Source organism: Equus asinus, chromosome 13, assembly GCF_041296235.1.
Source record: "Equus asinus isolate D_3611 breed Donkey chromosome 13, EquAss-T2T_v2, whole genome shotgun sequence".
NCBI lineage: Eukaryota > Metazoa > Chordata > Mammalia > Perissodactyla > Equidae > Equus > Equus asinus.
The window spans coordinates 15,140,565-15,152,929 of record NC_091802.1 but is presented as its reverse complement, the minus strand read 5'-3'; the positions used below and the strand labels follow the sequence as shown (position 1 = coordinate 15,152,929).

Sequence of the window (12,365 nt, the reverse complement as noted above, 5' to 3'; positions counted from 1 at the left end):
TTGTAAGATGAGGAATTCCGGAGATTGGGTGCACAGCAATGCGAATGTACTGCACAGCACTGATCAGTACCCTTAAAGGTGGTAACCCTTTTGTGTACTTTACTAGAATTTAAAAAATATTACGTACAATATATGCCAAACAAGATCAAAATCTACTCCTAAACAGTATGTGCTCCATCAGCTACGCAGACATCTGGATAAAAACGCTCTCTTGCCTATAACATCAGGCAGTCTCCATGATTATGAAATCTCTAACTAGTGAAAGTTAGGACACAAGCAACCTTGTTCTTCTCATGCAGTGAAAAGCAAATGTCTGGGTGATCGATGCATTTGGGACTAAAGCAAGGAAGGACGTCTACACCTTCCTCCACACTAACAGAACAAGTAAGAAGCAGAAGAGCAGGACGATGCACTGGGGCCTTTTGTCTGCGCTAAGGCCAATGGCTGTAGAAATGGATTTCTCTCTGGAATTGTCATACTTTCTCAAGGTGACAGACTCACACGTGGCTTGCATCACGGGGCAGTGCTGCACCTGGCCTATCCATTCCCGGTGGTATCTGGGCGCCCCACCTGCGCATGGGGATGAAGAACTTGGTTCGTGCCTCTGGAAGGCAGGTACATACTCAATAAAACACCTAGGAATTTGGAAGTGTGAGGCCAAGATTCAAAGTCCTGTAGACCGTCTCCCAAACACCCAGAAGAGGGACTTTGGTGGGGTCTACAGGGCTACAGAGCCCTCCATTCTTCATCCCACGTGATAGATTCTGTTCCATCCACACAGCAGCAATGAAGAATCAGCCTCTGTTCACTTAGAGACAGGCCACAAAAGCCTCTGATGTCAGTTGCACATGACTTCATTCAGAGAGGCTGCTGAGCTGGGCTTGCTGGCTAGGGCCTATGGAGCTACTCTGCACTGGCGTGGGGAGAAGATGACCCGGAGGCTGGGCTGGCTTCCACGTGACCGAAGCTCCTCATGACTGTCAGTGACTCCCCACTCTGGGCCTGGGTTTTCATGCCTACACATGAGACTCAATGGTTTCTCAAGCACCTTCCAGCCTGATCTTCCACGGTCCAAGATGGCAACTTCGAGACCCCACACAACCAGGAGGAACTGGCCTGGAACTCTTCACAAAGCAGTACACAGCACTGCCCAGCCTCTTCATGCCCACTCTGTGCCGCCTGCCACCTGGGGCTCTGTGGCAGGCCAGAGTCAGCCATCGCCGCAACCAGATGGTGGGCACTGTCTTGGGGCTTTCCGGATCCCTCCATGGACATCTATGTGACTTTCTTACTAGAAGGGAGAGAGGAGGTCCCGGCCATATGACCATGGCAGGACTGGAACAAGGTAACATGGCAGAGTGGCTGTTCTAGAGGGACACAGCAGCCACCATACAGGATTTCAGCCCTGCCTGTGAAGTGGTGACAAAGGGACAGACCTACTTACAAGACAAAGTGAAACCAGGCATCCGAGAGGATGGACTGCAGGTCTGAGGGTCTCAGCAGGAAGATCGCGATGCCCTAAGGCCAGCAAAGAAAGAAAAGCTACACCCTCTTCATGCTTCTCGCTGGAGGATCTGAAGAAGGGCTGTTTCCCCAGGGCTGAGACTCAGTGAGAGGGGAGTGTGTGAAGGCCCAGCCAGAGCCCAGATGAGGGCTACAGCAGGGGACCTGTGCCTGGGGGACAGAGGTAACCCCAGGGTGAAAGTAGATGTGCCCCCACATCTTCCTACATCTCTCTCTCTCATCCTCACCCCAGAATCTGCCAAGCAGCACAGCCACACAGCTACTTGCCATTCTCCAAATCTGGCCGAGCTTTCCAGCCTCAGAGCCTCTGTTCATGCTGTTCCCATGCCCTCCCTGTACTGACCTTCTCCCCAGTGTCCTCATGCCCAGTCCTCCCCTACCAGAGTAAGTGCCATCTCTGCCTTCAAGCCTTCCGTGACTCCTCCTGTCCCCAGAAAAAAGTCATCTCCCTTCCGCTGAGCACTGGTCTGAACCCAGCATAGGGCCCTTTTCACAGCCTGTCTTAAAGTCTAGACGTTTGAGTCCATCTGAAATCCCCAACCAGTCTGTGAGCTCAAACTCCCTCCATCCCTCTCACCTCGCCCAGGGCCCCACATACAGTAGGTGCTGATTCATTGGTTGGATGGATGGATGGATCTACTGATTGTTCGAGCAATCGATTGATTGATCAACAAATGGAAAGCTGGTTGGATGAAGGATGGAAGGACAGTGGGTAAGGATGAGTGGGTATTTGAATGCATGAATGAGTGGATGGGTTGATGAGAGGACAGGTGATTGATTGGGTGGATGGAGGGGAGAGGAAGATGGGTCACTGAGTGGCTGGGAGGGTAGATAAATGGCAGATAGATGGACAGATGGATGGAGGGGTAGAGAGATGAAGTAGGAAGGACAGCCCTGTTTATTTATTTATTCCCATCTTATAACTAAGAAATCTACAGCTTAGAAGGGAAATGGCTCCCCAAGGCCCCCCTGCAGTAATGGCAGAGCGGGGCGGGATGGAAGCCAGGCCCGCTGTCACCCTGCCTGCCTCGCAGGGCAGTCGGGAAGGGCTGAATAGCCCACTCACCTCTTTCACAGAAATGCACATGGCCCAGATGAGCACGAACATCCTTCCTAAGAGCTGCAGCCACCCCATCTTGTGCGTCAGGGCCAAGGGGTGTGGGAGGGCCTGGGGAGGAAGGGAGAGGAGTGGATGGTGCAGGATGGGGAGCGCCAGCCCTGGAGGGACCACGCGCATAACATGCCTAATGGTGAAGGGTGATAGTTGGGAACCCCATGCAAATCTCTTGGCTGGGCCTCAGTTTCCCCGTCTGCACATGGGACTGCTCTAAGCTCCTGCAGCTCTGACCACCTCGTGCCCCTCCCCAACCCCAGCAAGGAGCCCCCGTACCTCCTCCTCCCTGGGGCGGTAGTAAGAGACGAGAGTCAGGGTGATGTTGTAGAAGAAATAAAAGCAGAAGGACAAGAAGAACATGTACTTGGCAAACTTCTTCCACTTCATGTGCAGCAGTGTGTGCAGGGGCTCCAGGGTCAGCATCTCATGCCGGTTCTGGGGGTAGGAGAACACCAGTCACCATGGGGTTGGGGGAGGGGCCATTTTCAAAGGGCTCTCACTTCACAGGGAGCTCTGAGTCAGCACTGCCCCTGGCAGAAGGGCCAGTCATTATGGCCAATGGACTGGTTCAGCTGGAAATGTGGGTTGGGTAATTTCCGGCTCCTGAGATTCCTTCCCAGTGCGCCCAGGCAGCAGCCAAAGGCCACAGAAGTCTGGGCTTCCAGCAGGAGGATCTGATGCTCAATGGGGAGCAAGTGGGGAGGGCTGTGACTGGGGTCCTGGTCCCAACTTGGCCCTCCTTCACTGTGTGACCTCGGGAAAACACCCAACCCTCTCTGGGCCTCAGTCTCCTCATCTATAAAACAGATAATGATCAGAATGCCCTACCAACCAGGCTGCTGTGAGGGTCCAGGGAGACCCTGGACACAGCAGGCTCTGGGAAGCAGGACTCTGATAAAACGTGAAGGATGAAGATCCAGCCTGCTGTCTCACTTCCCCTTCGAGCCAAAACTGCTGATCCTCTCTTCCCCTCCAGCTTCACTGACCTTCCCCCTCTTGCCTCCTCTGGGAAGGCCTCCCTGACTGCTCCAGCTATGTGCTTCCTGACCCTCATTTGGGGCCAGGTTTAGGGGAAGAGGGGATTCTAAGCCTGGGTCATATAGAACCAGAGAGAATAGGGTGCGTGGGGGAGAAACAAGATGAAGATCAACACCAACCATCCCCACCCCCACCTCCACAAGGCCCAGAATTCTGGGGCCAGGAGACCCCCCACCATGAGGGTTTACAAGACAAGGTTAGCTGGGAACAGGTGAACCCAGCGCCTGCCTTAGCCCCGCCCTTTCTGTGCCGACTCTGCCCACCAAGGCAAAGGAATGGGGGACTGCAGAGGTGTCCAGCTAGCGGTCTGTGGTCTTCCCAGTGCCCCCTGAGCCCCTGGCCTGAGGCCCTGCCCCCCACCTCCTGCCCTTCCCCAGCCAGTCCGGGAGACCCACATCGATAGTGGTGTTGTAGACAATAATTTCCAGCACCGAGTTGTCTGTCGTGGTGTCCACGTTGGTGAGGTCGTAGAGGGAGGATGACACGGGCCCGTACGCCCAGTCCGTGAACTTCCTGGACAAGCTCCGGAGCGGCTTCTCCCTGATCTCACGACTGAGGATGTACTTCAAGATCTGGAGCGGGAAGAGAAACAACCGTCAGCCGCAGAGCAGGGCCAGGAAGAGGTTCCCAAGCACAGACTGAGTCCTGCCTCTGCGCCCGACACCGTGACCCCCGGGTCCGGTTTTATCTGTGAAATGGGCGCGAAACTCGCTGCTCTGTCCATCTCACCGGGGACTGTGAATATCAGAGACAAAAGGTGTGAAGCCCTTTGCACGCTGTGGAAAGCTGCACAAGCAGCTCGTACATCCTTGCACCAGCGGGGACCCCATTCAGTGAAGAATCCGGAAACTGACAATTTTGAGAAATAATGTCTGTTTGGCCTGGATTTAAGTTTTCCCAGTTCCGCTATCCCACCCTCTCAGTCAAGGCGAGAAGGGGCCAGGAAGGGTGTGGGCACTTCTCCAAGACTGGCCACAGGGGACACATTATCCTCTAGAGAACCAGGGAGTCACCGGCGCCCTGCTCTGTGCTGGAAGCTCCGCCTCTGAGCTCTCCCCAGGGAGAACCTGTACCACAGCCGCACGCAGGGCAGAGGCCCTTGGAGGAAGCTCCACCTACAGCCGCACTCTGACCTCCCCCAAAGCCCCCAGCAAGCTGTGTCCCTAGGAGCGGACAGGAGACGGGGGAGGCAGGCACACAGTTTCTCCTCTGCCAAGCCATCCTCCATCCCTCCTCCCCCAACAAGAGAATGAAAAGGTCCCTTGTGGTACCCAGCCCTGAGCAGTGGGATGGACTCAAGGCCCTCGGGGCCCCCCACCTCCCAGTCAGCTGCCCTGAGGCCAGCACAGCCATGATTGCTCAACAGCCCCCAGCCACCCAACATCCTCCTGCAGCCTCCCAGGAGCCACAGTGCCCTCCCAGGGCTCAGAGGTATGGACGCTGATGAGCAGGCTTCGCTGAGCCGTGACCCCAGGCCCAACCTGAGTCCTGACCTTGATCTCAGACCAAGCCATGGCTCCAGCCACCGACAGGGACATGAGCCCACCCCAGTCCGAGTCTTCACCAAGCCTTGAGTTCCTCAGCCCCATTACACAGGGCCCAAAGGGCCACAAGCAGCCACACGCTCTGCTGGGACTTGGCTCAGAGTTTCAACCTGATAGACAGGCTGGGGTCTTTCCAGAGGCGGGGAGCAGCAGCCCACTGACTCTGGATCCAGAGAGGCCATTCTGGGATTCCTGTCCCATAAGACGCTGTGGGTCCCCCAGGGTCTGACACGGCCTCTGCTCAGGTACCTCTCCACACAAGAATCCTCAGCCACAAACTATGTGAGATATTGTGTCACAGTGGCCTTAAGGCGCCCTCACTCTGGCTCCAGCCAGGGGGTCCCAGGGCAGGAGAGAGAAACACGAGTGTTAGGAACTGAAGTCCAGAGGGTGGGCCTGCATGCCGCACCTCACTGGCTCTGTGTGGTCACTAAGAACAAACCCACCTCGGGCCACAATGCACATCCAGACCTAAGGCCTAGGTGAGATCTGTGGGGTCCCCAAGGCTGGCAGAGTAGCATTGCGCCTCCCCACCCTCCCGTCTGCCCCCGGGACCCCACCTCGGCCTTGCCCAACTTGGCAGCCAGCTGCAGCGGTGTGAGGCCGTCCTTGTTGCGCGTGGTCTCTAGCTCCCAGTTGCCGCTCCTCAGCAGGATCATGTCGTACATGCGCTTAACGAAGTCATTCTGCGTCTTGAAGTCCTCGGCCACCGTCACCAGCGCGTGCAGGATGTTGTTTCCCTGCGAGTCCTGCGAGGTGATGTCCGTCTGCTCATTCTCCATCAGCAGCTGCACAATCTCGGGCTGGTTGGTGCAGGCTGCCAGGGCCAAGGGTGTCTCGCCTGGAGGGGAGCAGTGGGGCTCGGTTTTCCCGTGGACCAGAGGCAGTACTCCCCAAGCCCCAGATCCTGACCCTCTCAGTAGGATTGACCCCTCAGGCTCCCTGTCGCTCTCCCCATCTCCCCCTTGTAGAGGAGGGGAGGCTGAAGCTGGGCCATCGCAATAACCTCCTAACTGGTCTCCCGACTACCATTCTGGCCCCAACACCATCCTCAGCACAGCAGACAGACTCATCCTGTGAACACGTACACCTCACCTGACCCAGAATAAAAGCTCAAGTTCCAACCACAGCCCACAAGACCCTACATCTTCTGATGTCATCTCCTCCTCTCTCCCTCAATCATTCCCCTCCAGCCACAATGGCCTTCCTCCTTCTCCTTGAACGCCCCATACATTTTCCTACCTCAGGGCCTTTGCACAGGCTGTTCCTTCTGCCTGTAGTGCTGTTTCTCAGATATCTGCATGGCTCACTCCTTCACTTTCAAGTCTTTGCACAAACGTCACCTTTTCAATGAGTCACCCTAACTGCTCTACTTAAAATTGAAATCCACCTCCTTCCTACCCCAGAACTCCTGATTGCCCTTCCTCTGTCTTACTTTTTATTTTTTTATTAGCACTTATCATTTTCTAACATATTACATAGCATTCTTACTTACTATGTTTATTATTGATGGTCTCTCTCCCATCTAGAATGTAAGTTCCATGAGGGTGGAGATCTTAGTTTTGTTTACTGATATATTTCAAATACCTAGAACACTGCCTGATGTATATAGTAAGTGCTCAATAAACGTTTGTCGAGAAAAGAGAAGGCAGGTGACTCACCCATGGTCACAAAGCAAGCCTTGGATGGAACCAGGACTGGCCAGCAGGTCTCCTGCTCTTTCCCTCCCAAGTTCCCTCCTGTCCCCTCTCCCAACACTGGCTCCCACCAGGTCCAGCAGTGGGCAACGGACTGGACAAGACCCTGTTCTCAAGGCTGCCCAGACCCATCTAGTCCTGCTGATTAAAAAACCCCCCAGAAGAGAAAACAGGTCAGCAGTGTCAGTCAGGGGCTGCGACAGGAAGAGGGGTTGACTACAAAATTGTCCGGGGAAAGTTTTTGGTGCGATGCAGCTGCTTGTTCCCTGGTCACGGTGGTGGCTACACGACCGGATGCATTTGTGGAAATGAACAGAACTGTATATTAAAATGGGTGAATCCACCATATCTAAACCACACATTTAAAAAATTTTTTTTCACCCAGAGTGTCCTAACCCCAAGTGCTTTTGGACTCCCTAACATGTCAGTCAGGGAATTTTCCTCCTCTCACTTTGGCCCCCTGTTTGCAGTCCTGAGAGGCACTGGACACAAGGGACAGAGGCCAGGACACCTACCTCAGCTCCTTACTGCACTGGGCAAGTCATTTCTCTCCTCTGAACCGGTCTCCTCGCCTGTAAACTAGGGCTCTCTCCTTCCTCTCCCTCCCAGATCTCTGTTCCCAGCCAGGTGGACGCCTGTGTGCCCTCTAAGACCACCAGGTGACACTCTCTGAACGCAGCCTCTCCCATCCTCCCCCATACCCCCTCCCTGCTCCACCCTGGCGGTCCTGTTCAGATGGATCCGCCTCTGCCACCTCTCTGGTCCTGGCTCTGTCCTTCCAGGTCTCGGACACGTCTGAGCCGACACAGATTCGCAGTGGGGTCCCGACCCCGGTCCACTCACCAGTGGAAGCAGAGGCCTCCCGGTCTTCGCGGGGCGGGACAGGGCGGCCCCTGCCTCCTGCCTCCTCTCTCCTCTCTCCTCTCTCCTCCCAGACCCCGCCCCCCAGCCCGTGCAGGGCGGGGCGGCACCCACCAAAGTAGAAGCCTTCGTGCTGGTACTTGGGGTTGAAGAAGACCCCCTTGGCGTGGGCGTTGACGTCGGCGCCGGCCGCTATCAGCGCCGCAGTGATGTCTCCCTGGCGCCGCTCGATGGCGATGTTCAGCGCCGTCTGCCCTAAGGACAGGGTGGGGTGGGCGCGGGGCGCTCAGCTGGGACCTCAGGTGACATACCCTCTCTGGCCTTTTCCCCTCCCTGGCCTCCATACCCTCCATGGCACCATGGCGAAATAATAGCTGCCTGTCTGGTCTGTGTCGCCCAGCTACCCAGAGTCTCAACTTCAATCTTTCCTGCTTTCATTCTTGCATGGACCCGAGGAATATTTATGGAGCGCCCTCTCTGTGCTCCGGCCAGGCGCTGGGGATACAGGCGCCGTGCACACGGATGCAGTTTTGATTCTTTCCCTCAAGAAGCCCACAGGAAGCAGTGGTACCCAGAGCAAGGGGGGGGGGGGGGGGAGGCGCTTCCCAGAAGTGGCCTCCCAGATGCCGCCAGGTAAGTTTAGCAAGGCTGGATGGGGCCGGGCTCAAGGCCTCATAAGCCAGGTTAAGGGGTTAAAACTTTATCACCAAGGCTCTGAAGCAGGGAGCGAGGCCACTGGAGTTTCAGTTGTGTAAATGTGTATTTTCAGATGACTCTGGCTGCAAAATTGGAGGGTGTGGTAGAATGAGCCCAGACTTGTGAGGAACTGTTGCTCCGGCGGAGAAAGAGATGATGAGGCCCAAAGACCCTTGGGAGAAAGAGTCCTCAGGATGGTCTGCAGGGCTTGGGGGAGAAGGGAGGTCTCAGGTGAGATCCAGGTGTCTGCCCTAGGCACTCCGGGGATGGTGTCCCAGTGACTAAGGAGCAGAACAGGGCAGAAACAGCAGGAAGAAGGAGGAGGGGCATTCACCCTGTGGGTGGGGCCTGTAGAACTTCCAGATGGAGGGGACTGGAAGGCTGGGGGTTCTCAGAATATCCCACTGGAACAGCATTTTCCAAAGAGCTGCTACCATACCATACGTACAAATAAAATCCTGGTCAATTAAAGAACTCAGCATTTTTAAAAATTTGAAAATTCATTTATATCCAACCTTTTGCTGGGGGAAATCTTCTTAAGCAAGATCCAAAATGCAGAAACCATAAAGAAAAAACTGATATGTTTGCTTACATAAAAATTAGGGCCGGGGCCAGCCGAGGCGCGCAGTAGTTAAGTTCTCGCACTCTGCTTGGGTGGCCTGGGGTTCACATCCCAAGTGTGGACCAACATACTGCTCATCAAACCATGCTGTGGCAGTGTCCTACCTACAAAATAGAGGATGACTGGGACAGATGTTAGCTCAGCAACAATCTTCCTCACAAAAAAAAATAATTAAAAAACAAAATTAGGGCCAGCCCCAGTGGCCTTATGGTTAAATTTGGCATGCTCTGCTTCTGAGTCCCTGGTTCAGTTCCCAGGCTGGGACCTACACCACTTGTCTATCAGTGGCCATGCTGTGATGGTGGCTCACATACAAAATAAGGGAAGACTGGCAACAGATATTAGCACAGGGCAAATTTTCCTCAGCAAAAAAAAAAAAAAAAAATTAAAGATTTCTGTATTTCAAAAGACATCTTAAAGAAAGTTAAAAGACAATTAAGTGATAGGCTGGAGAAATATTTGAGATGTATCAAAGACACAATGCATTTTTAAAAGTCCATAATATATTAAGAGCCCCTACAAATCAGTTGAAAAACAAACAACCTAAAAGAAAACTGAGAAAAGATTATTAACAAGCACCTCACAGAGGAGAAAATACACACAGTCATAAAGTGAAAGATGTTTGGAATCACTGGTAATCGGGAAAACAAAAATTAGAGTCTAATGAGTTAATACTTTTCACCCATCAGATTGGCAAAAACCAAAAAAAAAGGATGGACAGTTTCCGGTATAAGTGAGGGGTGGGGGAATGAGTACTTTTGCACACTTTTGTTGGAGGGAGAGTAAATTAGTACCTTTTGGAGGCAGATTTAGCAATAACAATTATAATTTTAAAGGTGTGTGTCCCTGAACCCAGAAAATCCAATTCAAAGTATTTTGCTAAGGGGCCAGCGATGGCCGGATGGTTAAGTTCTTGTGCTCCCATGCGGTGGCCCAGGGTTTCTCTGGTTCAGATCCTGGGCGCGGACACGGCACCACTCATCAGGACACGCTGAGGCGGCGTCCCACATGCCACAACTAGAAGGACCCACAACTAAAATATACAACTATGTACTTTGGGGCTTTGGGGAGAAGAAGCAGAAAAAAAAAGAAAGATCGGCAACAGTTGTTAGCTGAGGTGCCAATCTTAAAAAAAAAAAGTATTTTGCTAAAACGTGTGCACTGTACACAGGGTCATAGACAAGAATGTGCATGGTAACACTGTTGTAGCAAGAAATTGGAAACCCCCTGGATGTCTCCCAACAGGGGAATGGTGAGAATAGCCACCCTCCCGCGGGACTCGGACCAAGCGGGTGACAAGGAGGCAGAATTTCGTGTTCTGACCTAAGATACATCGATAACCCAAAACAAAGCAAGTTGTAGAATAGTACAAACAACACAATGCTATTTTATGTTAAATAAATAGATGAATGAATACGAAAGAAAACTATCTGCTTCTGTGTGCACATATACACATATGTCAAAAGTCTAGGACAGTCCTCAAAGGATGCACACCATAATAATCAGCTCTGGAGAGGGGAGTGGGAAACAGGGGAAAGATTTTTTTTTTAACTTAATTAAAATATTTGAATGTTTACAATGAAACTCTAATCATGTGTTATTTATGTCATTAAAAATAAATTGTTATGTTGAATCTGGATCATGGATATATAGAGGTTCATTGTGCTAATATCTCAAACGCATGCTTAAAATTTTCTTATAATAAAAATTTTTTAATTGTTAAAAGAAAAATTAAGTTTCTGAAGGCCTCTGATTAAATGCTGAAAATACATATATTAATAAAGTTGTCATCAGATTCTCTTTGCAGCATAGGAAGGAAATATTAGCCTCTGCCAGATGGGGAAACTGAGGCTCAGAAAGGCAGGGTAACCTGCCCAAGGTGAGGAAAAATGCTCCTCTGGCGGTCCTGGAGCCCCTCGGCCCCTGCTGTCAGGGAGTGCCTAAAAACCCTGAAGGAGGGGTGTCAGCAGATACCATCAAGGGGAGGAAGAGGGCTCGGTTTCTGGGAAGATGGGAGTCACAGGCTCCTCCTACCAGGCAGAGAGAGCGTGAGTGCTCCCCGGCTGCCACAAGCCCCCCAGCAAGAGGCTGATCCATGAAAGAAGGAAGGGATGGCGAGGCTGAGAAAGGAGAGAAGTAAGGATTTGCAGCCAGGACAGCAAAGCCTTAATAGAGACACCAACCCTAATTTATTCACTTATTCAAAAAATATTTATTAAGGGCCTCTTCCGTGAGACCTAAGGGACACCAAAGAATCCACTGTGGGCAAGACAGACTCCATCCTTGCCCTCAAGGAGAATGTGCTATGAGAAGGGGGAATCTGTAAGTCCCTGCAATACTGACAAGAAGAAAGGAGGAAAGAGAAGGAGACTGAAAAGGGAGAAGAATAAGGACAGGCAAGTTTGAGGCACTGGCCTAAACCCCCCTGGCTACAGAACTAGTGTCAACTCCGAAGTGACAGGCTGAGAACATTATATAGTCCATCTAGTTTCTCTCTTTGCTTTGGCTACCAAGGAGCTCAGTGTGCCATTCAGCACTCAGTTGCAGCAATCTTCCCTGGGTTTTCTCTCCTCCAATTGATAAACTCTAGTTTTTCACATCCTTGACTTTTTCTTGTAGGTAACAAAAACCTTTTTGAAAGTCTGCAGAGTTTAAATAAACGAATAAAAATAAAATGACTTTCACCCGTGAGAAAAGTTATGGGCCCAAGCTAGACTCCCACCTGCAAAAAGCTGAGATGTTTAGTGTCCCCTGGCATTTCAGCAAGATGGCATCCAGCTCTTCTTGAGCCCATGATTTGTGCCGCAATCACCTCATAAGACCCTGACGGGATGTTTACTGACTCCAAAAACTCAAATGAGGACACACCTTACTGATTATTCACACTGGATTTCCTGGGCAGGGAAACACTATCCCAAATTTGGTCTCCTTGCCCCCTCTCCACTTCACGTAAGAGAGAAGCCACAAAACTGAACCCCAAATGGGGTGGTTAATTATATAATGATGATGACGATACTAGTTGCAATGTGTCAGCCCCAACCACCTCTCTAACCTCATCTCTGGCCTTCTTCCTGTTCCTCAAACGTGCCAAGCTTGTTCCCAGCTCCAGCTTTTGCTCTGGATCTTTCTCATCATGCAGGCCTCAAGTCAAGGGTCACCTTTCTGACCGTCCACTCTAACGTTGCCCATCCAATTCCTTTTGGTAACATTATCTTCTTTTATTTTATTTTCATAGCATTTTCCAACTAAAATTACCTTATTTAGAGCAG

At 51.9% G+C, this 12,365-nt stretch overlaps 1 protein-coding gene across 7 annotated transcripts in view; it reads right to left on the bottom strand.

Annotated features, from left to right (window-relative positions):
- The window catches only part of TRPV3 (transient receptor potential cation channel subfamily V member 3), a 33,925-nt gene that overhangs the window by 10,186 nt on the left and 11,374 nt on the right, over positions 1 to 12,365 (bottom strand). For 3 of the 7 annotated variants that reach the window (XM_014832700.3, XM_044744557.2, XM_044744558.2), the window contains exons 7-12: positions 7,893 to 8,033; positions 5,781 to 6,061; positions 4,072 to 4,248; positions 2,915 to 3,073; positions 2,591 to 2,692; positions 1,445 to 1,518 (exon numbers count right to left, since the gene is read on the bottom strand). In XM_014832700.3, the coding sequence (XP_014688186.1) occupies positions 1,445 to 1,518; positions 2,591 to 2,692; positions 2,915 to 3,073; positions 4,072 to 4,248; positions 5,781 to 6,061; positions 7,893 to 8,033 (934 nt within the window). Of the gene's footprint in view, positions 1 to 1,444; positions 1,519 to 2,590; positions 2,693 to 2,914; positions 3,074 to 4,071; positions 4,249 to 5,780; positions 6,062 to 7,760; positions 8,034 to 12,365 lie in introns of all 7 variants that reach the window. The other 4 variants (XM_070482576.1, XM_070482578.1, XM_070482577.1 and 1 more) reach the window with 3 other exon arrangements.